The sequence below is a fragment of the Haliaeetus leucocephalus genome, unplaced genomic scaffold, assembly GCF_000737465.1.
Source record: "Haliaeetus leucocephalus isolate CR32 unplaced genomic scaffold, Haliaeetus_leucocephalus-4.0 Scaffold406, whole genome shotgun sequence".
Lineage (NCBI taxonomy): Eukaryota > Metazoa > Chordata > Aves > Accipitriformes > Accipitridae > Haliaeetus > Haliaeetus leucocephalus.
Window position 1 is genome coordinate 6,301,314 of NW_010972842.1, and position 27,664 is coordinate 6,328,977.

Genomic DNA, 27,664 nt, shown 5'->3' on the forward strand with positions numbered 1-27,664 from the left:
ACAGCTGTTTGGATTCTCTTTCGAACACTTCAGGAACAAATGGTCAATGTGAGATGTCCTAGGATGTATTCTAATATCTAGCTTAAAGAGGTAACTTTCTCTAATCGAGGGATAATCTACCTGTCAGTGTCAACTTTCATTTGTGTTGAAGGAACTGTAAACAAGTACTTTTAAGCTCTGAACTGGATCTCCATTCTTTTGCAACTATACATTAGTAGATCCATATACTGAGCTTATTTCAACCTCATGCTGTCATTTTTAGTATTTTATCATTTCCACACTTCTGTCTTCCATCAAGGTCTGTCTCTTTCTAGAACTTGTTTCAGTCATGTCTGACTGTCTATATTCTTGTTTCATTTTCCCATCAAAAACGATCAGATTTTTCAAAGCTGATAAGAGTCTTTATTAAACTTTGTTTTTCTGTGCATAGGATTCAGGAGGTCCTATTACAAACTAAAAATGCCTGTACATACTGTATTTTTACATGAGAAATACTTCATACTAGACCCAAGGTCGTACCAATTTTAGCTAATCTAGAGCTGTAATCATATTTCATCTGTTATAAAGCATTTTAGCCAATATACACAGAGGAGCTGCAATTTTAATAGAAGTGTTTACAGATATTACTGGTTTTCAAGCATATATATAGATTTATGTTTATATGCTTATATAAAGAAACCTAAAAAATTCTGTTCCAATTTTTCAGCCAACTGATAGGGACATTTTCTTGAGATTCCTATTTATGTGACAAGGTAAATCAGGGAATCTATGTTCCAGCTTTATGCATTACATGTATGCCGAGCATCACCACTTGTATTTGTCATTTATGCTTGAAGTTTTACCACATTAACTCTGCTAGATAGTAGTTAAGCCAGCAGCATGCCTTCTAGGTTAATATGTTCCTAGGGTAAAATGCAAGTGCATCAGAACTTGCTTAGTTTTCCACAGACTGTCTTTCAAACTGGAGGTGGAATGGAGTCATCAGGTACAGTGTCACAGTGCTCTCATATAATCAGGCTACTCAGTCGTGGGCTGAGCAATTTTAAAATACATTTTTCTGAACAAGGATTTAGGATTAACAATGAGAATTCAGAGGCATTGAAAGTGGAGTCTAGGGACAGGTTCAAAGATGACCTATTGTAGTCAAGGCAGGGAGGATGAGACTTTAGTAAAGCAGAAAGTATATATTTGCTATAGAGGTGATATATCTTAAACATAAAGTAAATTAACTGTAAATCTGTATTTACTTTACCTATTGCAATAGTGGATATCCAGTAAATATCATATCTTTATCTTTTCCCACATAAAGTGAATTTTGTTGTCTCATACCCCTTGAGAATATGTAGTTATTGTTTGAGAACACTAATAGTCTGACTGAATTTTTGCCTTCTCTTTGCAGCTGTAAAGCAAAGGTTGGGGGTTTTTAAGTCCTTCTGTTTATGCTTAGTCATTGGAGAGCTTTTTGTTTCTCATTTATCAATAAAAATTTCTAGAAAGTATTAAGACAAGGTGATACGGGCTCTGGAGGGGAGACTTACATTTTCCCAAAATATGATGTTTCCCTCCTTGTGCTGAGAGAGCAAGGCAAGGAGCTGGAGCTCAGCCAAATGGTCTGCTCAGAAAAGCCCAAATGGTAATGCTCCTGGGTTATGTTAATATCATAAGGGAAACATATTTAAACGTAGACAGGATGAATGAAATAAAGGTGATTTTAAATTGTACTTTATAGCTAATTCAAGCACGTAAATATAATCTGCATTCAATTTCCTGAGAACTCTAGGGGAAAAAGCAGAATTACTTTGTCCACCCTCACACCCCCCCCCAAACACCTGATCTGGCTGAAGAAAAGGGACAACTTGACAAAACAGTCAGAAGAGAAGGGATAAATACAATACTAAAACTAGTGTTTTATTTTTTAGAGGCAAAAAGCTCAAAGCTTAAGGCAAATTAAGACAGTCCTGTTATATATTCCCCATGGCATTATGCTAAATGTAAAACAGCTTACCAGCTTCATTGGAAGCTGCTTACCAACATTATTAGTACAGAATTTTGCAGTTCTTGGAGAATATTCATTATGGCTTTGTAAAGAAAGAAAGAATTTAAGATACCGACTCTAAACCCTTCAAAAGTTATGGAATGAGAAACGGCCAAAGCCTAAGTAAGATGTTGAGAAGTCAACTGGTTTTCAACTAAATACCAGCCAATTTTCAAGAGAAGGTGCACAATCTTATGCAAAACACTGATTAAAATGCTTAATCAAGTAAGCCGAGATGACAAACAAGACCAGCTGTAGACCAAAGATTGTACCATATCAGCTGTGCACACAGTATGGCTCAGCCTTGAGAAATGTCCACATGAGAAGTAATAATTGACCAAAAATTGTTGTTCAAAAGAGAATCTGATAAAAAAATCTGCTTCACACCATGTTGATAAAGCAGCATTTTTTAATTTGTAACATCTGAACTTTTAAGAAAAGCACTTTCCCTTTCATCTAAAGTTGGTCTCCTTGAGATTTTTCTCCTTTGTTCTTTTTTAAAGAATATATTGGTTTTCTCAACAGTGTGTCTTATGAATATGTATAAGGTAAAAGTACATTTTAATGAGTGACCATTAGCTGACTTCATATGGCTTTGTGTGTAGACAGTAGATAAAGAATAAACATGTCAAACAAATGGCAAATAACTGTGCAACTATGATCTAATGTTATTTGCTTTCTTCTAAATTATAACAGTCCTGCTTCCCCATGGGATGAATGTTTGCAGACGAATAGTGATGCATATGAAGCCAGGAAAGAAAACCTGAAAAAAACTTGATTCTTTCTTTTTGTAAGAGAGACTCCATTTCAAATGAAAATATAGCATAGGCACAGACTTTATAATACAGAAGACTGAAAAACAGCTGTATATTAAGGACTGTGTTCTCAAGTGTGCTTAAAAGTGGAGTGAATTTCCTTCCATTCTCTTTGAATGTTCTGTTTGCCCAGATGTCCTGGCATTCTTTGACCCCTTACTGAACCAAAGCAAGAAAAATACGAAGTTCTGCCTACACTCAGGTAACTAAGCATTTTGGTTAGACTGCTATTTTCTATAGCCAAGGGGATGCAAGAAAGCAATGTTACTACCAATCATTTCTATCCATCCTTGACTTCCCATCCTGCAAAGCCTGGGATCTACTTACTGTCAAATTGGCTGTGGAACATCTTTCAGCACAAGTCCAGAAGGAAGTGTGAATAACAGCAGTTTCTCTCAGCTCTCATCTTGCTGTACATCCATTTCGAAAACACTCTCTAGCAACCCAACTAGTACTTAAGAATTCTTCACAAACCATTATACGCTGTGTGTCTTCAATAGTCTTCCCAAACAAGGATCAGTATGAGACATCTTCAGTTGTATCCATTAATGTTTAATAACCAGCTTTCCACTTTGGTGTTTATTATACAAAAAGATATCAATATTCTCAGTCGTTAACAATTGTAATATTATGTCTTGACTCTGCGGTAGCAGGAGTTTTATCTAAAAGCCAAAGTTTGGTGTTTTGTGTGACTGTAAGAGTGTCTTATCTTCCACTTCATTTCAAGGCGTCATATTTGGTGGGTAGTCTTTGAAAACACAAACCTTAAAACCTCCATGCAAATAAAAGGAAACTTAATGATATTATCTTTCTTAATTTGGTATATCTGAGCTGAGCCAATCACACCATTTTAAGGGAATAGCAATATCACTGTGCTTGAAACCCTAAAGGCCTCCAATATTATGATTCTTTAATAGAGACAACTTAAGTGGTGATCTCAATTTTCTGAATAATTAATCCCAAAAGTTCCTTATTCAGGGAATAGGGACATACTTAATTTTGCGTTCCTCTTTCAGCACTGAGAATACCTTGAATAATCCCAATACAGTTTAAGAGTAATCATTATTTCTCTACTTTCTGAAAAGACACTACATTCCTTTTGTGCATTTTTTATGGGTATTTTTACATTTTAAGTATAATTTGAGGTGCTAAAAAATTGACTGTCTGAATGTTCTTGAAGAACACAATCAGACACAAAAAATAGTTGGCTGACTTTTTCAAAGCAAAATATTTGTTATTCAGAATAGCAGGTGACTCTCCAGAGCTTGGAGATTTTCTTCTGTTGAAGTGGAACTGGTACAAACCACCTTCCACTGAGTACATTCTGTGTACACTCTTTATTATTCTGAAAATAAGACCAAAGTAATTTATTTTAAAGGGGATTGGACAAAACTGACCATGCTTGCACCTCAAGTGCAGAATTGCATGGAAAATGTGATCAAATAGAAGGATTTCTAAATTATTGATGGATTATGTTCTCAATGTGGTTGTAGCTTCAGTGTAAAAGGGTAATTAAAAACAATTAATGATGTTGCCCATAAGTCTGGCAAAGGACCAGGAGCTGAGCAGAAAACTCTTTTAGTTGTATAATCCCCTGTAGTATGATAAAGAAAATACTGTAAAGTACCATGGGAAGGTTTTTCAGAAGTGCTTCATTAATTTTTGCAGTTTGTTTTCTGTTAACAGTTTTCGTTTTCAAGTCAGTATTTCTAGAAACTATGAGAAACTTATTTTGCACAGACTTGTTCTCGTTCTCTGCTTCGAGTGGAAATATAGTCTTAAGGTAGCTGTGTTTGCTATGAGTGCAGAACAGCAAAGGCCACATAAAGGAAGTTTCAAGTTCCCATTTACTTACTCTGAAGCTACGGCTTCTCTGTGCCAGTTATCGTAAAGAAGTGAAATAGATTGAAACCCCCCTGACCTGTCAGTACATTACAGCTCTGAATCAACTGGAAAAGCAGCACAGTGTCAGCAGCGTGGAGATGGATTTTCATTTAATTAGGCTCTTTGTTCTGGCAAGAGGAAGCAGACGGGTGGGTGTCTCAGCAGAGTGGCCTGTGTGCCTCCCGCACGTCGCTGGGGACCTCCCAGCGTTCAGCTGGTTCTCCTGTGGCTTACGTGCCACAGGAGACGTGTGAGAGAGTGGTGGAAGACAGAGGGTAGACATCAGAGCTTGAAATCGTATCCTTCGTTTTTATTGGAATTGATTAATTCATTTTTACCAGGTTCTGCGTGATGTAGACACCAACAGAGATTTTTGGAAGATGTGCTTATGCTACTTATATTTACTGTAGTTCACGTTTGCTGTTGATCTAGAACACATTGTGTAAAGTGAAAACAATTCCCAACAGTCAAGTGGCAAAACACACCCATTATATCTCACATTCATTCAGTCTTCTCCACAAGATGATACCTCCTCAGTAGTCACTAAGTGGAAGTTAAATAGAGGAGAAAGCAGCAACCTCCCAGATTATTCATTAGTAATATGCTGTTGTCACAAATTATTGTCAGAAATGTTTCTTCTTCTTCTTTCACTCCCTCACCTGCCATAGAATCACCCTAACACTATGTCCTCACTGCAAGTGTTGCCTATGCATTTGCTGGGCTTCCGTCATCCATTAGCTCACCAAGTATAATTTAAAGGTATTAGTGGGAAGGGGAAAGGCAGATGAAAAGGCACCAAGTGGCATATGTGTTGTCATTTATGGACACCAACCTTTTTCTGAAGGGCAAGAACTTCAAAACTACAATTGTCGGAACAGCAAATGCTGACCTTCTGGCACATCAAAACATAGACTACACAGAAGAAGTTGCACTGACAGTTTACAAGTCTAACTGTAAGTCTCTGAGGGCATCATGATACAAATAAAAATGATGCCGCTGCCCAAGAGTAATAGTTAATGGCCCATGCTGAAAGCTGTCTGCATCTGTCACGGCACGTGAATACATGCAAGGCTACCGAGATGGAGATGTTGAGAGAAGACAGGCCTGAAATGAAATTCGGTCAATAGAAACCTTTGTCTTGTGAACACATCTTGCATGGGACTCCTTTGTGTCTTGGGAATTGACATCTGACTTTCTTTAAATACACGCCTAAGCTGGTAGCATGCCCCACAGCAGGTGCTCTGGTAAGCTGCCTGTTTGCAAAGTCCAGAAGAACTGACTTTAGAGACATAAGCAGTCCTTGTCAATATATCCAGAACTGTTGGTGATCTAGCCAGAGCAGCTTGGCATCTATGTTGTATTAAACCAAATCAAACCAGATTTTTTCTCAGTTTTCCGTTGCTGCTGACAGTGACCTTCTTGAGCTCTGTGTCCTTTATAAGATCAGTCAATTGAACTTGTTGTCTGTGACCTGCAGGCACATTCAGACATCAGAATTTTGCTTAGGTTACAATAATCTCAAAGAATGAATCAGACCTTAATTACTATGTGCCACCACTTGGTGTACAGTTTCATATGTGATAAAACAAAGACTCCTATGTTTCTGTGAGAGCTGGGAGCCTGGAACCTGTACATTGCTGTAGTTTGGAGGTAAATGGGGAAATGCTTGCATTCCTGCATTGTTCTAATACATTATGGATCCCACCCTAACTTAAAAACTACTACTTGCATTTTGCATAAAAATTCCCTTTCAGCTTGAACGCATTTTGAACCTTCTGTCCTTTCCATCAAGGTAGCAGAAGCCACCTATATGCTAATCACATGCTGGCTCAATTCTTTCTTCAGTGCTTTGCTTTGTAGCTAGGTCTACAAGATTGATAGGCTGAAAGAAAGGATAAATTGTGAAAGAGTCTGATTCTGTAGCTACAGGAGGTGGGGAGTCCTGAAGGCTGATTCTTAGCCTAGGCAATTGGTGTGTCTTTTGCATTAAAGCCAGCGGATAAAGCCTATAACACCGGTTAAACTTAAAGCATTGGTAGGTCCGAGACTAAAAATGGGCCTTCCCATTTGATTGCTTTAAGCAATAGTCTACTGTGCAAAAGCAAAACAGTGATCTTTGGCATCGTTCCCTGGAGAGCTCTGCATTTTTAATCTCAAAAATACAGAAACACATCCTGTGGAAAGCTGAGTCAAGCACCTAGGTAAGTACCTCCGTATCTGGTATTTGTATTGGCAGACTCTGCTCACCAGATTGGATCACCCTTTTGTGATATGACTTCTCCATTCCCTACAGTCCTTTGCTTGCTCCCTTCCAGGACCTGCCCAAGGAACCTGGATTCTCTAAGTTTGTTTGTCCAAATCAGCCCACCGTGGCTGTGAATATGGCCCTTCGCCTGTGCCAAACTCTCATGTCTTATGAGCCATCACGTATGTATTTCATCAAGTGAGTTAATGACACTTTGATGAGAAACACTAAGAAATGTACGGCAGCTAGGTTGGATTCACGTTACCAGACTTCCAGCGTCAGCGGTGTGAACATCTGAGCAGGCCCTGGTTTAGAGTGAGGAGCAATAGGTACATCTTTACAACAGAACCTATTTTAAAATGAATTGCGCTCCTGAAACGCCTTTTTCTTTTCGCTGACTATAAAAAGAATCTACGTTGGTCTAGATGCTTATGGTATACGTGCACCAAACATGGCATCGCTTCTGTCTCTGGCCTTTTACCAAAACCACTAAGCTCCCTGAATGAGTAAAGCAAAGTCTCCTGCCATGTCAGCCTAAGATGGAGCTGAGTTGAATGCCTTCAATAAAAATCATGGTGTGGCTTTATGTCTCACACTTTGCCTGTAATACGCGATATTCCCCAGACCTCTGCTCCTGCATTTATAACACTAATAAGGAAGCAGTAAAGCAAGAAAAAAAAGTCTTCTGAAACGTGGTCTCAATGGTTATATAAACAGCAAGTGTTTGCCACATGGCAGCCAGTGTATTTTGTTGCACATATACAGTGATTTGTGTGCACAGTAGGGACTTGAAACATGGTAGGAAATGAGATGGCACAGCTTAGAATTTTTTTGCAGAAGCCCTACTTCAGTTGTCCAATTGTTCCTAAACAGTTATTTGTATTTGTGAAGTGTCAAGGAATTTCCAGTTAAAAGAAAATTATTATTCTTTTCTGTTTATTTTAGATGTTGTTTGTTTTTTTAAACAGAACTTACTCAGGAATTATTTGTGCTGGTGTTGAAATACAAATTATAATTTCCAGAATAACTTGAATAGACCTAAAATAGTTGCAGACCAGATTTCTCCCTAACTCACCTTTTGATATCTAAAGTTTTTCACCACAAATTGATTGTGGGCTAGACACTGGTTTTATGGAGCGTTCTGTCCTAACTCAATTTGGAAATTGAAAGGAAGTGCTGGCAGGGGCGGCTTTTCTAAAGTTGAGCCTAAAGTGTGTATATTTTTAGTTGTTCTTCTCTTGTTGAGTTCTTATCCCTGCATGGCTTGTGACTATGGCAGAAACTGCTATGATAATATTCAAAAAACAAATCAAGATCTGCTGGCTAAAAAAGAAAAGGCTTTTTGCTTCCTCAATGGGTGAAGAAATAAATTTGCACAGATCAGTAAAGATGGCAATAATTAATGTAAGCCCTCTCAGTGTTTGTACAAAAGAAGTTCTTTACCTGGTTTTGGTGGCAATTCAGTGTAAGACAGTGCGTGTGTGCAAATGCTGTGGATCAGGAGAATAATAGATCATAAGAGCAACACTCTGGAAACATTTTATTGGTGGGAAATGTGCAAATGCACAAAATAATACTGGGGGCTGTTGCGGAAGGAACAAAAGTGAACCATAATATTATGTATCACTAATACTGATCACTGAATTGTGACAGCAAATTAATGTTGTTTTTCAGGATTTACCTATTGTTAAAACAATACGTGTTGGTAAGACAAGAACAATGCTGGCTCTGGTTAAAATTAGAAAAAAATTAAGAGTAGATTGAAGGGTCCATATGTTGTCTCTGCGATTGCTGTCACTTTTAAAATGCAAATATTAAAAGAATTTTTTACAATTAAATTGAAGGAGAAATAACCTAACATGAGCTTGATTGTTTTCAGTGTGGGAATGAAACTATATTAGGAATGTTCAAAAATGTAGAAAGCAGACAAAACTACTTTAGAATCTAGCAGCGTATTTACAGCTGACTTAATATTTAGCTTGAAAAATATCATCCCCCTTATAGATCAGTAAGCCTAAGTGCAAATATTTGTTACATTTGTTTTCAAATATTTGTACATTTTGTATATTCCCAAATGCAGCAGAGTGGATTAAAATAAATTAACAGTTATTTCTGAAGGATGTGTAATGAAGTTTTCAACACTTCTGCTCAACTGCCAAAACAATTTCATAATTAAAGGAGGCATTTCGTATTATCATTGTGTAAGCCATGGAAGTGTTGAGGTATGATCCACAGAAGACAGTTTTCTCCTTAACATCCAGATGAAAGAAGCATAAAAGCATTATCCATATAGGTTATTTTTGTACAAGTGAACAGCTCTGCAGTTTTTAAAGTTCTCAAAGAAGATGAAGACAAAAATGATGGATAGAAGCTTTTAATGACTGAATACTAAATATTTCCCTGGTTTGGTATATGATTACCATGATGTAGTATAGTGCTTGAAGACGGAGCTATGATAAAGAATTGATATGTAGTTAGTGGGACACCTATATATAGCTCTTACCTAAAAGCACATAACAGCAAAGCAAAGAGAGTGTATGCACTCAGTGGTATACATTTGCTCTCATTGACTTCACAGTCTCTGACTTCAGGAAACATAATTACTTTAACCTTATGTAGCCCCACTCTGGAAAAAAAATGCATACTTTTCAGAAACACATAAGCAGCGTTGAGTCTTTGCAAAAGATGTCAACGGGTTCTTTTGATGAGGAACGTTGTGCTGCACAAAACTAAGGAACGTGCATGCACCTGCCCTGGGAAACTGCCCTCGGACCTGCCCTGACACTATGGCATCCTTACAATTTCTGAAAACTTTTAGAATTTATGATACTCATTCTTATCAATTAAATTCCTCAGTTGCAGGACTGAAAATAACGTTTCTTGTGTAAAGAGTTTGGGGAGAGTGGAAAAGTGCTGCTTATGAACTACTTAAAGGCTGACTTTCAAATTAATTTAATTTAGTGCTACTTATGAAGATGTTTATGATTTAAAATAAGATATTTTGAAATTGCAAAATGATAAAAATAGAAAAAATGAACAGTTATAATATTTGAGTCATGTATGTGACAGTGGTAGATATATGTATTTTGCCAAATGCAGAGTTATTCAGACTACTCCATTTTCCAGCAATAGCACCATGACGTCTTGTCCTCCTGGCTGAGTAGTTGCGTATGAACAACTTCCTTACTGATATAAGCTGTTGGAGTCCTACTGTCCATTAGACCTTTCACTGCTCATTAGTGTATCAAAACAATAAAAAAGATTTCAGAGTTCACCATTTGGTTTGTATTTCCAGGCTTTTCTTGTGGATCTTGGCTTCTTCTACATTCTGTTTAATTCTGGAGGGCTGCTCTTACACTGTTTTGATGTGAAAAATGCAATGAAAATCTCCACTTAGGGCTGGTCTCCACTTAATGAATGCTACAGCATGGAATACGTCGCATCCTAGAGAGCTTGTCCAGAGTCCATTTCTCTTTCAGGATGCGGTTTCTGCAGGAGCTTATGTGGAGAAGTGCTGCTATGAAACTATTCGATGTACTTTTATACTTCTAGGTTTCTAAAATGCCATTTGGCAGATGAGAACAGCTTGGCCAGCAGCCCATGCCGCATTGGTTTTCCAGGAATGATCTGTTTGCACTCTGAAGATGACAGCATAGTTCCTGCTAGTGAAGAATTTGGAAGATACTTTGAAGGCATGACCAAAGTATTAGGTCATTTTCTTCTTTTTTTAAAGAAAGTTCCACTTGCCGTTAGCTTATTAATAGAAAAGATACTTAGCCTTACCTGAAACTCCCGCTGCAGACGTTGCCTCTGCTGGGAAGGATCCTGTGATGTACAACGTAGCATCGTTTGACATGACTGTCTAGGGAGGAGAGATCTAAAGTATGTGCAGAGCATCCTGAGCAATATGCTCAAAGAGCAGCTACACGGAAGGAATAAATGATCCTTAAGGTGTCTTACTGCTAGACTTAGTATATCTCAGGATTTTAGGTATCTTACTGTTTTGTTGGGGTTTGGGGGAATTTTTTATGATTTTGCTTTCTGCACTTGTTGTCTCTGTAAGTTACTTGCTCTGAATATGACTTTGAATACTGGGTTCTTTCTTCTATGTCATATGACATCATTTTTGAAATGATTGTAGGGTATCATATCAAAAGCAATAATCTATTTTTCTGTAACAAAAATGGGAATGATAACATTTTGCTATTAATTTATTATAAGTTATCTTCATAGTTAATGTGAAATGAATAATAGGAGTAGTTAATAAAGTCATATTTTTACAGGGGAGAGTGAAATCTAAGATTCCATAATATATACAAGGCATGCTAATTTTTAATGAAAATATTTTGCTGTGGCATTCGTGTAACTTAAGAAGTCAGACAACGTGTATTATGCAGTTTTGGTTCTGCACTTTAATACAGTGTAACCATTTCTCTCATGAGACACTAAATAAAATGAAAGAGTATACAGTCACTGTACGTAGGGGCCATTCCTTTCTGTATTGAAGCAGTGTAATTAATTGATTAAAGTATATTGCATCTCTTAGTTCAAGACAAAAATACATTACTTAATTACATTGTAAGTGGCTTTCCCTATTTTATCTTGATTATGTAAGATGCATGCATACAGAGAATTGCTGAAGTGATCAATTATTTTTTATTCCGGAGTATCAGCAGTGTTTTTAAATACAGTCCTGTGAAACAGAGTGAAATGTTTGCTGGCCAGCAATCGCATTGTGAAATACAAAGAGAGAGCAAAAAATACACACTCACACATCTCTTTATACTAAGTTGTGCAAATTAAATTAAAATTTGTAATTTTTTCTATTTCTAAAAACATCATTCTAACAGCAGCAATGAGGTTTTGATGTTCGTATCTCAAACTTATTTGCACTATGACAGTGTCGAGTGCTTTTCTCCTGTGAGCCGTTTTCCACAGTGACTGTCCTTGACCAAACCAGAAAATGAATTTGATTTCTCTAATGCAAAAGGTAATTGGATTTCTCTTTATGGAATGCATCCCTTTAATGACTGTCTCTGCTTCAGCCAATTTAGCTGCAACCGACCTGACATTGATCTGGTGATATGACTTTAAATAAATGCCAAAGCTAGGAGATGAAAGACCAACTGTCTGATATCAGAAAGAACATTTCCTGCCTCGTCTTGCCATTTTCCTTGGAAAATGTCTCCTTCTGGAATGTCATTTTTATGAAACATGCGACTCTAATAATTGGTCATAGAGCAGCAGATTGCATCCTTCTACCAAATACAATAAGTATTTCCTAGAAAGTGTCTGGAGAAAATATTTTGAAAATTGAATAAAACCTCTCGAAATATCTGTTCTTCTTTGCAAAAATTCATTACTACATAGACTCTTCCTAAGAGAAAAAGGTGTTACTAAAGTAGTGGATTAAATCTTTACAGATGTCTTGTTCAGCATTAAATATTTATCAAAATATTTATTTAGATAAGAGGGATTTTACAAAAAAGTATCCCAGCATGCTGGTCTGAGAAAAGATTACCTACATAAAACAAATAGTAAAGATGGTATTTCAGGATATAATCTGTCCTTTCTTCAGGCTAGGCATAATGAAATCATAAAATCCTAGAATGTGTTTTTCTATTTATTTAACATATTCATTATCCTTTGGACCCAGCCCTTCAGACTAATATGCTGAGCACTTTTAACCCCAAATGGACTTGGACTTTAGAAGTCGAATGTAGTTTATATGTAGCTTTAATTTAATCATGGGCCATGTGTTCTTTTTGATAAACACTGTTAATGCTGTTGATTGAAAGTGGTAGCTCACACTCTGGATGGTAAACTGGATTTTAAAAACTCTATATATCAAAATAAATGTAGTGGAAAACTTGTCTTCAATTTGAAGTTATTTCCTTCTGAAATCTTATTAAGGATTATTTTCAGACTAATCAAAACGGTTTCTAATTTTCCACTGTGTACTGCTACCAATGACAGATAGTAAGAATTTGTTTTACTTATCTGTATTTTGAAGCAGGTGCTCACCCCTATTTCCTTTATCTGTTCAATTATTTCTTAATCTTTACCTATGGGCAGGTTTTTGACTCTTTTGAATCTCTTGCAAATGGAATTGATGAGTTTACTGTAATGTAACTTTCGGTGCTTTTTAGTACAGTTAACTTGAAGTAAATGGATATGAAAACACAGCTTCCCGAAGGTGCAAGTGCCTGACGGGTATTCACCTCCCTCATTTACCTGAAAGTCATTTTTACTTTTGTGTCCCACCCAGTAGTGGTGCATGCATATGAGTCTCTGGACAGAGAAACAGATGGTCTCTTTAGATAGGAATTATGAAAATGAGAATAAATATTTCATACTTTTTAAATTTCGTGCAACTTTTAAGGGATTTTCCTGTCTCTAGTCCCAAGTGTGCTTTTCTTACTGATACCAGAAAGCGAGAGGAGATTATAAATGGCATATAGCGCTTAATTCACAGGCTTGCACTCCATGGCTGCAGTTCTGATTTCAAGAGTGGAAATTCTGCTAATGCTGCTCTCAGGAAAGTGGGTCCCCTCTCCCCGGCTGGACCAGAAAGCTTCATAGCCATAGGGGAACGTAGTTATGTACAGTAGGTTGCTGTAACTTTTAGAATAGTTCCTCTTCTCTTCTTATCTTTGGATCTCCACAGGTTTCCTTGTTTCTCAAGGAGTTGTGTGCACTTTAGGGGCACATATGCAGGTCAATATACTCTATTTTGACAGCAAGTAACACTAGAGATACTATTTTTCTGCTGTCAAACAATTAAAATTATCAGAACGGAAGCAGGTGTGTCATACATAAAGTGTTCTTAAGGTCTGTGTTAGTACTTTCTTTTGTGACACCAGTTTAACCGTGTATTTTTTCTTCTTTCCCTCCAGGTCACTGATATGATGCTTCAGGACAAACCCTACCCAGACTGGGGAAAGTCTGCCAGAGCTTTCTGGAAGAAAGGAAACATTAGGATCGTTTTATTCTGGTAGGAAATTAGTAAAATCAAATTATTGTAAATGAACCTTTTATAGAATATCCAAAAATATATCTTCTAATTGTCTGTGGCAGTAAGAAATATAAATGGAATGTGTGGTTGGAAAAAAATGAAGCTTGGTCTAGCAAAAAATGAAACATTATGAAAGCTGTACATGAGTGAACAATTCCTAATCAAAATAGTTGGTGTAAAAATATGATTTAAAAATTGATTTATACTGTTTCTTTTATTATATTTTTGACACTGTTTATATCTGAGTTGCAAAATTTTTGCTGCATGTGATAATATTTAGATGTCCCATTGTCAGTCCTTGTAATTAAGGTAAGTAGATATGTGAGTGTCTTTTTGTGACCTTGAAATTAATTATAGCAATGCTTTGAATTAACACATGAATGGGATTTCAAATGGTGACTCAGTCTCTGATTATTAAGAAAAATATTTTAAAATCCATGGGAAAAATTGTGAGAGGTAAGCATTTATTTGACTCTAAATGTATCCTCTTGCAGTTAAATTGTAGCTGTTAAAATAGAAAACAAATTGTGGAAGGAAAAATGGAATATGGAAAACGTATAGTCTAAGAGACGGTGTGAAGACCTTATAGCTGAAGATTAAAGAAACTGCAAAGATTTTTTTCAGCTGCATCAGAAGCAGAAAACCTCATGAAAATATCAGCAGACCTGCTGTTTTTTAAAGAGTGGATTTAGAAGGAATTGTTACAGAGAAGTTGAAAGATTTATTTACATGGATTCTGCTACAGAAAATGCAATGAAATATCTATACTTATAAAGTAGTAGAAATGAGTTATTATATTAAATTGAGGCAATTAAAGCAAATAATAAGAGACATTTAAAGACTAAAAAGAAAGCAGAATCAGATGGCTGATTGGCTACAAACAAGGTTTATAAGGAACTGAAGGGGCTGAGCTGATGCAAATTTTACTAGCACTTAATTGCCTATTGAAAAACTGAGTGTTAAAATTTGGCTATTGTTTTGGCTTTGTGGCTTTTTTTCAACAAACTAGAATAATCCTACTGGCCTGTAAAGTGTGAGTATTAGCTAAATGGATTGAATACATCATCAATAATAGAATTACGAGCAAACTCTAGATTAAATTTTGCTGAAAGAAGCCAGGGCAGCTTTGCTGAAAGAAAACCTCTGATCTGTTAGAACTCTTTGAACATGTCATCAAAATAATGGATGAGGAAGAAATGCTTGGTCTAATTTATTTGGACTTTCAAAAGGCTTTTGACAAAGTTCTTTACTGAAGGCAATTAAGAAAACTAGTACGCCCCATGGAGTGTGCTGAACATTTAGAAATCATCTCAGAAACGTGCAGTGAAAGGTATAAATAAAATAATAATTTTCTGCTACATTGTTAACACAGGGGAATCCCATTATTTAATGTTAGAAGTAGTATTCATTATTTGTATACATCATTTATATTAATGACATGACAGAATTTAAAGATGAAGTTAATAATTTGACAAATGCTAGCATGGAAGAGGCATCTTAGAAAGCTAGGTCAAAAAAAATAACGTGATGGAAAAGGTTGAGTTATAGAGGGGATGAGGGGGGGCTCAAAGAGCTCCTTGTCATCATAGCGGGACCTGCAGAGGAAGATTCTGCCTCAGCGTGCCAGGGTGGGCAAAAAGGTAAAGCAGATGAATAAAAAAATGCTCAGATAGGTAGCAAGTGGGCTAGCAGTGATTAGTGTCATTTGGCTAAGTCAGCGAAAAGCTCAGTCTAGAACAGCATTGATTTTTTTACCCTTGTCTGAAAGACTGGAAAGGAGATTAGTTAAGAGTCAAGAAAAAACTTAGTTACACAAAAAGACTGGAAGAATGGAAAAAAAGGGTTAAAAGCAAGGTGACATAATAGGGAGATTTCACATTTACATGCCAGACAGGGAGAACAATAAAACACTATCAACAGTACTTAAATATTGTTGTGAGAGATGTTTTGACTCCTTGCAGCCTGAAATGTTATAAATCTGTATTTTCTTTCCAATAATACTTACATTAACAAATCCTACCAAAAGTTTAAAATGGAGATAAAGTTAAAAATTATGGTTCTTTTCATGCATGATTCTCATACTAAAGAGTATGCTTAATGGGGATTTCAAAACCTAAAGGGTGACATAAATGCTTTTACTTTTAGCTTTAAGCAGTGAAATAAAAGAGCCCTGGGCAGCAGTCTACATTCTGTAGAGACATTATTTAGATAGTGCATGTTAGATATCAATAAAAGTAGGTTTTTTTCCCCTATTAACTAGGAAAAATAGAGGGGGGAGTTAAAGTATTGATAATGTTATGCATGATAATGTGGTGTATTTGTATTTCATTTATTCTTGCTTAAGCAGTGTGATGTGAGCAGCCTCATTTCTGAAATGTCCTAAATGAAGCATCCTGAATAGTATGTCCTACACAGATACTGGTATGCCAAAGTCTGTTTATTCAGGACACTTCCGAGTGGCACACCTGTTTAGCAGAGATAGTGTAATACAGTGTACTGTATTTTAATTATTCCCAATATAGATATGTGATGCACAGGTTAAAGTGGTTGATGAAATGAAAATTTTAGATACACACTGGACTTGTTTTTCTGTTAACGTCATTTTTATTTTCAAGTTTACTTGGTAAAATTAGAAAATGTCTATGAACGTACCAAAGACGGATGGATTGTCATGGGGATGAAGGCACCATCCACTTGTTTATAACAGCTGATCGTGTGACTGCTTTGTGTTTCTCATTTGGAAATGTTTTCAGCTCTCCAATGCAACTAATTAGCAAAGGTTTTGATTTAGCTTATCATCTCCTGTTTTAAATCATTCCCTGGAAACATTGTCAGCAACTGGTTGTTGGTTGCTCCTGAGGATTCTGGCTGCCTTTTGAATGTCTTCACGATATAATTCTTCCACAAACAACTCAGCTAGCTCAAAAATGTCCATTTGCTATTTGCCTTTGTCTAGCCCATCATTAAAGAGTTCATTGAAGTGCCTTCTACTTTTTTTACAGTGAAGGGTTGTCTTTTTTGTTTTATAAAAATGTCTCCATTTTGGTCATTTCCAGCTCTGCTCATGGCTAATTCCACCATCCAGAGGCACCTTTGTGTAACGCTGTTACGGTCTGTGTTATATTGCATAGTGATACAATGCAAATGCAAACACACTTTCTTACAGATTTAAGGAAGTGTATTGTCAAGATGGCTTCTAGAAAGCAATGAAGTATCTGGAACCCTGGTGGAATTACTGGGATGGTGCAGACACGTTTGTGGGTTGCGAAAGACGGATACTCACGGGGGGTTAAATATCTGCACCACCTGGCAGTCAGATCAGGCTGCGCAACAACTAGAGAAACAACTGTCTCCAGTGCTCTGTGGTTACCATCACTATTGTGAAGTTACTAGCATGAATTGAAATAGGCTGATTGATATTTTTTAGATATGTTGATGATTTGGCTGGTTTAGGAGAAACAAATTACATATGACAGGAGAGGACTGGCGTTTGAAAGAAGCAACAAGAAAAAAAGGTTGTTAAATTAAGCCAAATAAAGATCTTGGGCAAGACTGATGACAAGCCAGTAGCAGTAGCTAGTGATAAGTTAAATAAATAGGACAATGCAGAATGGTAGTTATTTTTAATGTTGGATATTAGAGGAAGCAGCAAGAGAAGTACAATGTGAGAAGGCTGATTATTTTGCAAATAATTTTTTATTCCCCTGGAACACGAAATAAGTCCAACCTACACTTTTCATAAGGAAACGACTTGTTAAGACAGAGGACAGACAAATAAATACATTAAAAATGAACTACAAATGGAAGGGAATAATGTTAAGAGAGTTCATGAAAAATTACTTAAAACTAATTTAGTGTCTGTTTTTATAGTATTTACAGTATTTTTCCAAGGGAACAAACCTGTGCAATACTGAGCTTTCCAGATGGTACACCAAGGTTTGCTGAGAGCGTTACGCGCTTACAGATCTGCGCAGGAGCGAGCTCTGACGAGCGGTTCGTACAGGTGGTGGCGTTAAAGGCAGCGCACGCTAATGCCACGGTACATGCTCCGTCGTCTTCCGCAGTGGCCCACAATATCCTGTGAAGAATCAAGCATACTAATTAGAATAAAATCACCAGGACATCTCTGGGCTGTGTGCGGTTTAGTTAATGGAGGCAAGACCCGAATACTCTCTCTTGACAAACCGTTCCAATATTAATTGTCCTCAAAACTTCCCTAACAGAGGATGATGGGGGGATATAATGAGCAAGACAGAAAGAGTTCTTCATGTGAACTTTTAGCTATAGGGAAAAACAGAACACCAACAAAAAGAAACGAGTTTACTGGAAGTGAGGAAAAGAGCTACTGAGGTCTGTGTAACCAGGGAAGAGAAAATTGATATTCAGAGGTAGCTTATCAAAATAGGGGAGTGTAGAAACAACAGTGGATTGTGCAGCTGAATATTGATTGCAGGCAGGGTGACAGAATAATATATACAAGCTGAACGTTTGAATATGCAAGTAGCAGACTGGAATCCATTTCCGTGGTGTCCCTGGCTAGACATTCATTTTACGTGTACACAATGATCTGTCTTGATTGGTGCAATAATGTGTCTTTGGCATAGGAGTCTTGTCTGAAATAACACAAAGCACAGACCAACATGGAGAAGAAATAAAGTAATATGGAGAATTGTAAATTTGTGATTCCCTATGTTTGCTGTGTTTGACTTTGCAAACTAAATAATCTCCTTTTAGTATGTATTTCCATAAGATCTCTCTAGCTTTCTTTAATAAAAAAATAATATTACACATGCTTAGAAATGCATGTTAGTAATCACAGTACTTTGATTCAGCAAGTTAGTAATATAGGTTTAAAAGCTTTTATTCAAATTAATTGTTCAGAATTGCTACAGAGTACTAATTCATGTACATATGTTATGTTTACAGAGGATTGTGTTAAACATGGGTTTGTGTAGGATTCTTAATTGGACAATACATTGTACCCTGGAAGTAGAGGAAGCTTCCTTATAAGATAGATGGCCACCACTCCCACACAGGAATAAAGCGTAGTTTCTTTAAGAGATTTTCTATTATGGACCTGTTTGAATGTTTGTTTTGATAAGTTATATTTCCATATTCTGTGCTTCCATAGTCAAGATGATAAATGCACACTGGACAATGTTCTTTTCACATATATGAATGTAGTTCATACATTTGTTTCAAAAGACAGCTTCTTAAAACATCCATTCTTTTCATTATAGGCTGCACTGAGAAAAACTAATTAGACATTATAGCTTTGTCAACCTAAATTATATACTAACCCAAACAAAACAAACCTTTCATTAAGTTTGAGTAAAGGTTTTTGTGATGCAGTCCCACAAATACAACTGCATGAAACAACAAAATAATTATATCTACTAATATACATACATATAGATACACATACATTATTCTCTCCCTATTTTGGAGGGTTTTAAGTTCATCTGTTCATTCTTTCATATTTAAGTAATTTATCTTGTGATAAGATACTGACTACTGAACGGAAACCTGGAATCATGTAGAAGTTGAGGCAGATTTCCTGGTAAATAGTATAAAAGAACATAAAAATATTTGACAATATTATTGCTCCCACTAAATCTTTTATTCTTATGCTATAACCAAAGTGAATAACTTCAGTTTGGGTAAGGAAGACAATAAATAAATTCCTTACTATTTCCTTTTTGTCTCAATACAAAATATTCACTAAGGTCCTCCATAGAGGATTTATATTGAGTAATCTGACTACTAATCTGGGCAGACATTGTTATATATATTCTGAGAGGATAAAACTGCCCATGAATAGTAATTGTCACATTTAGGCTAGCAGTCGAGAAGTATGATTACCATTTGTCAAGAGATGACTAAAATGTTTTTGATAGCATTTATTTAATTTCTGTGCTGGGTATTAATGGTAAACTATGCTGTAAGATTACAATTGGTTAACATGAAAAAATGTTGAAAATAACTCATCGTAATCCACACCACTGGACTTTCTTTCATACAAATGGTAGTTTTTTAAGGTTTCTGCCTATTTTTAGTTTTCATTTAACCTTCCTATACTATATTTGAAAATACTGTGTGTATATATATATATCTGAAAATATTGTATTATCTAAAATATTCACACAAAAGGTTTTTGTTCAAACCTGTGTTTGATCCTGTACAAACTCTCCGGTTCATGTCCTAAGGAATACTCTTCCATTTTGACAGCCGAGTGCTTTTACAGTGTCTAGTATGGAAAAATAACAGTGGTCAAGACTCACCAGAGTGGTTGAATCTTGACAACCACACGAGTCAGACCCATTTTTGGCACTCATTCTCTGATGCCTATCCCCCTCTCCTCGGTGCGTGAAGACCACAGTGTCAGTAATTCAGGGTTCTCCCATCAATCTGCCCTCCCCAGTAAGCACCGTTTTCAGCTGGCAGTGTTTCTCAGTCCTCCTCTAAGATGCTCCTGCCTCCCAATGACTTCCAGTACAAGCAATCACTCCAGTCCCTGGCAGAACACGTCCGTCCTTTTCCTTCTTCCCTTCCTCCCTCCTCCAACACACCAATAGCCCAAAAGCTGCCAGTGTGTGAAGAAGCAAGAGGGAAAGGGCAAGGCAAACCTGGGGCTCTAAGCCAGCTGTGGAGTGGTTGGCTTCCAAGACAGCATTCGTGGCTCTAACGTCATGGCCTGTCTCAAGCTTTCCCTGGTTTTTCTAGGAAAAGCCAAGGAGATAGAAGCATCTTGGGAAATGCAGTCAGTCCGCCGGCATGTGGCCACATGGAGCATGTTACTCGTGGACTAGTAATGCACTGCATTAGAGGTAGATGCTTTGCATGACATCAGTTATATATGAGGAGAGAGAACGTATCCATATGTGAGGGAGCGCGTGTGAAAGTCTCCCATCTGTCTCACCTACCAAGGAAGAAATTTGTATCTTGCCTATGCCAGTCTATATTCGGAAAGGCTGTATCATGCATTCTCCCCGACTCTATTTGTGATAGGAAGAATAGTGAGACAAATCATTCCTCATCTCACTTTTCTTCTCAGAAGGAAAAGCATTCGAGGGAGACAAAATCAAGGTGAGGGAGCTCTGAATCTCAGGTTAAAAAAAAATACTATAATTGTGAGATCACTTTAGCATGAAGGTTTGTTATTTGTCTCGTTCAAGTTACATCAAGTGGTCTCATCCTAATTATTTTTTTCCGATGGAGACTCCTACAGATCAAACAAAGACATATGTTGTTTCTTACTTGTATTTGCATGAATAAGAGAAGGGTTGGCAGAGAGGAAGAGTGAGTGTAGCGTGGCAGCTTTCCTCTCCGACGAAGTAGGACACAGGCACGCACATCCACATCCACGCACACAACCACGCAGTCGGGACAGCGACAGAGGGGAGGAAGGGAGCTCCTAACACCCCTGCACAAACACCGTTCCCCTGGTAAGTTCTGGTGTGGAAGTATTTCATGTCCTGGGGTGTAAAAAAAGATTCGTAGAGCAATCTGGCTGAAAGGTAGTTACACTGAAGAGAGAAAAGGATCATCCGTTAGCTACAGTGGGGTTTTGGATTGAGCCCATAGACTTGAGTTTCACCTTTGATTTGGCTTTAAATTCTTTGAACTGCTGTAGTACATACGTATTTTATAGCATATCTTTCCAGTTCCTCAGCCTGTTTAAGCTTTTTGAGTTATATTTCGTAGCTAGTTGCAATTCAGTAGCTGATAGCCTGTTAGAATAAAAGGCTGTTTTTATTCCTACATAATTGCTAGATCCCTAAGTATAGCCCTCGTAATTGGATGGATATGGCAACCCATCTTCACCTCTTTTAAAAAGTAGGTTTTATTCTATCCCTGTTAGTGAGAGAGAGGTATATCACGAACAATTACTAAAAATATTTTATCCAATGTGGAGCTTTAATAAAACTTCTTAAAGTGCAGTGTCTGCAATGTTTCAGTAATAACGGTACTTCCAAATGAAAATACTTCCACAAAGTCACATTCTGTGCCAAAAACTGAAAAGCTCTAATTCTTAGACGAAAATGTTCCTTAGCAGGTTTCAAAAGTTCTTTTCTTTGAAATAGGCAGCTGCAATCCTCAGTTCAGGCGCAGGGCCAGTGTAGAAGGGATATTGCAGCAAGTTCTCTTTTAGCACCTTCTCTCTGCTTTCCACGAAGTTCTTGCTGAGCAGGAGACACCTCTGCCGCCACTCAGGCCCCATGGAAGCTTCTCCAGAAGAGCAGAATCACTGATGCAGTTGCTTGTTCTGTCAGTGCCCTCTTTCTGCTTAAGTGCTTTCCCTTCCTTCCTCTTCCACAGTATAAATCCATTTGTTATTAACAAAAACATCTTCTTCTATCTTTAGCATTTACAGCTAGCCTAGGCCTCGTTCTAGGTCCACTCTAAAAGTAGGATGAGTATAGCTGTCAGATAATATGCGTTATGGGATCACGTAGGCAGAAAAAAATGCTGGAAGTTAAATTATAACAATATATAATAGGCTAATTGTGACAGCAAGTCCATGACAGAAGTTCCAAGTATTGCAGTTAGATCAGCATGCAGACTGTGGACTTTTATTCATACAGCAGAAGGATACATTTCAGATTATCAAGGTAAAAATTCACTGTCTTGCATCCTTGCTTCAGTGTGCAGAGGCCTGGCAAAATCGTAGCCCAAAACATGGTCAGTTCGACTCAAACTCAAGTCACTTTGGGGAAGCTTTAAAGAATCCATCGCACAAAGATGTGCTGCATGGAGAAGATGCAGCCTCAGCCGGTGGTTTTGTGCAAGATGTGCACTCTGAAAGCCCAAAGAGTTCAATGGAGAGCAGAAAATGAGTGCTTCAGCTGCTCGTGCTCACAGCCAGAGTTCATAGACTTTGTCATGGCTGGATTCCAAAAATCAATTCAGTTTCATAAAAGAAAGGTGATGATTAAAGCAATTAAATTATTTCCTTTCCTGGAATACTGGAGTACTTTTTAAAAATTGTATTTCTCCGTAATGGCATGTTTAAATTTGCCCCTTAGAATTTGCTGAATGTACTTAGCTGAACACCTGACTCATCATCCTTCTCATATTCCCATACTTCCCGTAAATATTGAGTATTTACACATTCTGGACTGGAAAGCTCGTAGGATGACACAAAACTACAAACTTTTTTTATCATGGCCAAGACCGCAAGAAATGCTGATCATATCAAGTGTTCTTTGGCTTTCAGATCCACGTGAAGAACCCCTTATGAAACTGGTTTGTGCCCAGTGAAAATCAGTTTGGAATCTCTCTGGTTTTAGGGCCTGTGGATTTCATGTGTAACTGGAAGCACTAACACAGTGAAACTGTTCCGGTGATGTTAACGGGATTGTTTAACAGTGGGGACTGAGACCGCTCTCCCTGGGGACACTTTGGATGAGATTATTAGTCTTCCTCTGGTTTCAGGAGGATATAGCAGTTGTCATCCATCAAGCGTTTGATTAAAAAGTTTTATTCCTCTTGATTTCCTGATAGTCCTTGATGGCATGACTTCTGCTGTGTCTTGGGCATCAACAGAATTTTGCAAATAGAATTTAGCAAAACTCTCCACCATGTCAGCCCATTCTGCTGGTGCAAACAGGCAAACAAACAGCAATAGAGTAATGATGGTTCCAGTGAAATCACAGCTTGAGATGCAGAGTACTGCGTGGGACCAGAATGTGGCTGTACTGGTGCTGAGTTACTTTCTAACTGGTGATGCTTTAAAAGAAAGAAAAAAAATAGCTTGTTACATCCAAATTCAGTTATTTAGGGCTAACAGAAACAGATGAGACTCTGTCTTTTGCAAAGACTGGACTTAAAGGTGGAGCAGGAAATTATTATTTAAATGCTGCCAGACTTCACCCCCTATCACATTCTGTCCCCTTCAGATTCTTATACCCCATGGCCACTATCAGAATAGAGCCATTTCAATAAAAATGAAAAAAACTTAATTAAAACTAATGTCTCAGGATGTGCTTAACAGAACTATAAATATGAATGTACGTATGACTAATTAGTCTTTGTATAAAACCTCCATTTTGATGTAAGGAGCATTTCTTTTGTTTCTTAATTGCTTTTCTACTTTAAAAAAAATCAGTAGGGTTGTAAAATGAAAAGAATTTGCTGACAGCTATCTTAATCCAGACATTCAACTTTAAAATATCTTTTTTAGGCTGGATTACATAATGAGAATATTGTGGCTATATTTTTATTTCAAATAATTGCATGTTGTCTATCTGTAATTGTGACAGTAGAAAAAACACCATCTAAAACAAAGGGTAGATTAAATTGTCAATAAAATCCCAGCAAACGTTTTTAACAAAAGATGCCCTGCAGGGCTCTTGGTTTCATAATGTATGTTTCGATACATTAGCATATTTTCTGGATTTTTTTTTTAAACTAAACAAAAAAATCATGTTAGCAGTTAAGTCCCTACAATAACAGATACCAGTTAAATTTCAGACCATGCGTATTTGAGGTACTTTGTCTAGCAAGAAGTTATCATGATGAACATAATGAATTTGTCATACTGACTAATCAAAGTCAAAAGCTTCAGTAAACAGTGTGTAAACAAAGATGCTATTAATACAGAACTAAACATTTTCCATCATTTCAGATTCTTTGCTTACTGAAATGAATGATCTTTTCCTTGAAGAAAAAACACCTTGACTGCAGTTTACTGTTGTTTGCTTTGTATTACTGATTGTGTTGGTACATTGGTGAGCACACTGCTGCTCCTCATGCAGACAAAGAGTAAATCTTTCTGGATTTCAATGGAAGGGGCATCAGCCCTTCTTGTCTGTGATGGCTGAAGGGGTAAGGCAAAGCCAGTGACAAGAGTTGGAAAAAAAATCTATTCAGCCTTGAGAAAGGCCTGTATTTTTGGAAGCTTTGTTCCTCATACTCTAGTTAGCTGCTTCCCCATTTCTTTTTTACACACCCTACCAGAATCCACTAGTTCTGCTGTAGAGTAATTTGAATTTAAGTTCATTAAGTAAGGAATATCTTACAGTTGGGAAGGTAAGGGAGGACAAAGGCCAAGAAATTGTCAAAATATTAAGTTAAAATGGAGGAGGTTTTCATTTCAGTTTCATGACTTGCTATGGCAGTTGTAGTTTATTCAAAGATATGCTGAAAATAAAAAGGAGGAGGTATTTCTTGTTTAACGATACTACATACAGTTTTCTCCCAGGGCTGAACAAATGTTCTCTTTGAGATTGTGCGACTGTGTTACCTCCAGTGCAAGCTCCTGGGCCTTTCTGCTTTTTCATACATTGGGGAACTGCATGACGTGTAAAATGCACAGGATATTTTTCTGTTTTTCTTTTCTTTCTTGTTCTGGTTGGTTAGTTATGTTTCATTTAGATGGGATGGTTTTAATTTTTATGTGAATTTACACATAATTGTTGGAACTTTGAATAATGACATGCCCTAAGGTGTCTCTACTGTAAACTGAAACAGATAATAATTTTAAAACTTTTAGTAAATTAATTTCCTTTAAACAACCACCCGTGGCCATTATTTCAAAACAAACAGCTATTAAAAATGCACTCATTTGGGCCCTCCATTGTGCTGGTAATGTGCAGCCCAAGTGCAAGTGAAAACTCTGCCCCGGGGAGGTTACTGTCTGAAATTACTACTTTAAAAAAAAAAAAACATGGCACAGAGATGTGCTAAATCTCTCATCTACAAATGCATATTTGCTGCTCACAAAAGTAGCATGTCAGTAAAAAAAAGGCCCCTGACACATGCTCAGCTTCCAGTTATTTGCATGCTTTGACCTGACCTCATTTATTGAATATTCAAGGCCCATTGGCATAGCGCAGGAAGCATAGTTCTTGGGCAAAGAAATAGAGTGAGGCGTGTTTTCAATGACAGTAAACAAGCTGGAAATATCTTATTTGACTTTTAAATGATATGTTGAGTTAAAAGAGTTGGAATTTAGGTGGGAAACAATCATCTTTCAGTTCAATAAATTTCATATGGAGAATCTGGAGGAAGACAGCACATGCAATGGCAATGTCACTTTGAGTGTATTAGTTCTCAGGATGAAACTTCTCTCAAAGGCAGGCTCAGATTTCCTGTCTAAGCTTCTCTGCAGTATTCTGTCACATGAAGTCTAACATACTCATGATTCTAAACTTTATAAATAACGTATAACATGAATTTAAGTGTTTCCCAGGGATTCTGCCAATGTCTGATACAAGCTTGACCAAGCTGCATGAACATACCTCAGTTATGAGGAAGCGTATTATGAATATGGCCCTTTTTCATTCAAACTGATACAGATTATTTTAATTTTAATGCCTTAAGAATTAAGGGTTTAGGACTGTCCATAGTTTTCAGGTTAACCCAGAAGCCAGCGGTGCTTATGGACATCTTTAGGATTGTTTCCTCGGGGTGGCTTAAGGTTTGAGCTGCCGCAGATCACACTTGTCTTTAATAACTTGAACAGGAAAAGTTTTGGTTCATAGTAGAATAATTTACACTTTACAACATTATCTTGGTTTGAATAAAAACCTTAAAAACATTTAGCTTTTCCCCTTGTGTGCAGTTGAATTGATAAAATTATCGGAACTTCTTTAGTTTTATTTTTATGGAATGTAAAAAAATCTATACTTTCTCCCAAAGCAAATTAATTTACAAGATGCAAGCACAGACAAAAGCATCTGGTATGTGATAATAATATTTCAAAGAAAGATTGTGTTATGTTTCAGAAAGGTAGGGCTTTGTGCTTAGAATTAAACTTCTGTTTAAAGAATTGTTTAGCAGAGTTTCTCAACCTGTTGTATAATTTCCAGCTCTTCCTACCTGAAACGTTTCTGTGAAGCAGTATTTTGGTGTCTTCAGTTGGAAGTACCACTTTCTTCTTGTGCCACAAGATATTTCAGTGACTACATTATATTTTGGGTGGTTTCAAGAAGCATACACTCTCTTTTAATCTATACACAACCTCAATTAGTGTTCAGGTCAGTAAGTGGTAAGACATTTATGGAATCAATCATTTTGGGTTAAGGAGTACACATACTGCAAGCGTACTAATGGAATGGAAATAATGCCTGGAACATCTCCAGAACAGTCACAGTCTCAATGGAGCAATTAAATATGTATGAAGAATGTTTGCAGTGAAGTTCAAACACATCAGCCTGAGGCTTATATTTTTGGTTTAATTTATTCACAGCCTTTCTGTGTACTGCTGCTTGATGGTCCAAAAACACTTCTCCACACTGCCTCCTGCTTCGTCTGTGTATCCACCGACTGACAGAGACAGTGACAGTTGCTACTTTTAATCACCGTCTCAGGAGCGAGGAGTAGACTCTGTCATAGAAAAGTGCAGTGTTAGTACTCAGGTTAACAGTTTTTATTCATTAATAGATTTGACATCATTCGTGATATGGGAAGTAGTCTTCAGAATTAGTTCAGACAGTGTTTGAGTATTTAGCAAAACTTCTTAGCCTGAATGTGCTGGCATTATTAGATCTTCAAATTAGAGTATTGCATGATATGGCCTGTATTCCATATCTTCATATCACTGCTTTTATCCTTCATGAAAGAGATGCTTGTACTATAGCTAGAGGCTGCTTTTTTATGTCATCATGAATGCTGGAGCTCTTTAAAAAGTTAGTGGTTATATTTCCTGATAATTATTATTCTTTGCA

At 37.0% G+C, this 27,664-nt stretch overlaps 1 protein-coding gene across 1 annotated transcript in view; it reads left to right on the top strand.

Annotated features, from left to right (window-relative positions):
- Positions 1 to 27,664, top strand: part of TMEM117 (transmembrane protein 117) — a 218,319-nt gene that overhangs the window by 126,154 nt on the left and 64,501 nt on the right. Inside the window, exon 4 of the mRNA XM_010574072.1 lies at positions 13,876 to 13,973. Within this exon, the coding sequence (XP_010572374.1) occupies positions 13,876 to 13,973 (98 nt within the window). The remainder of the gene's footprint in view (positions 1 to 13,875; positions 13,974 to 27,664) is intronic.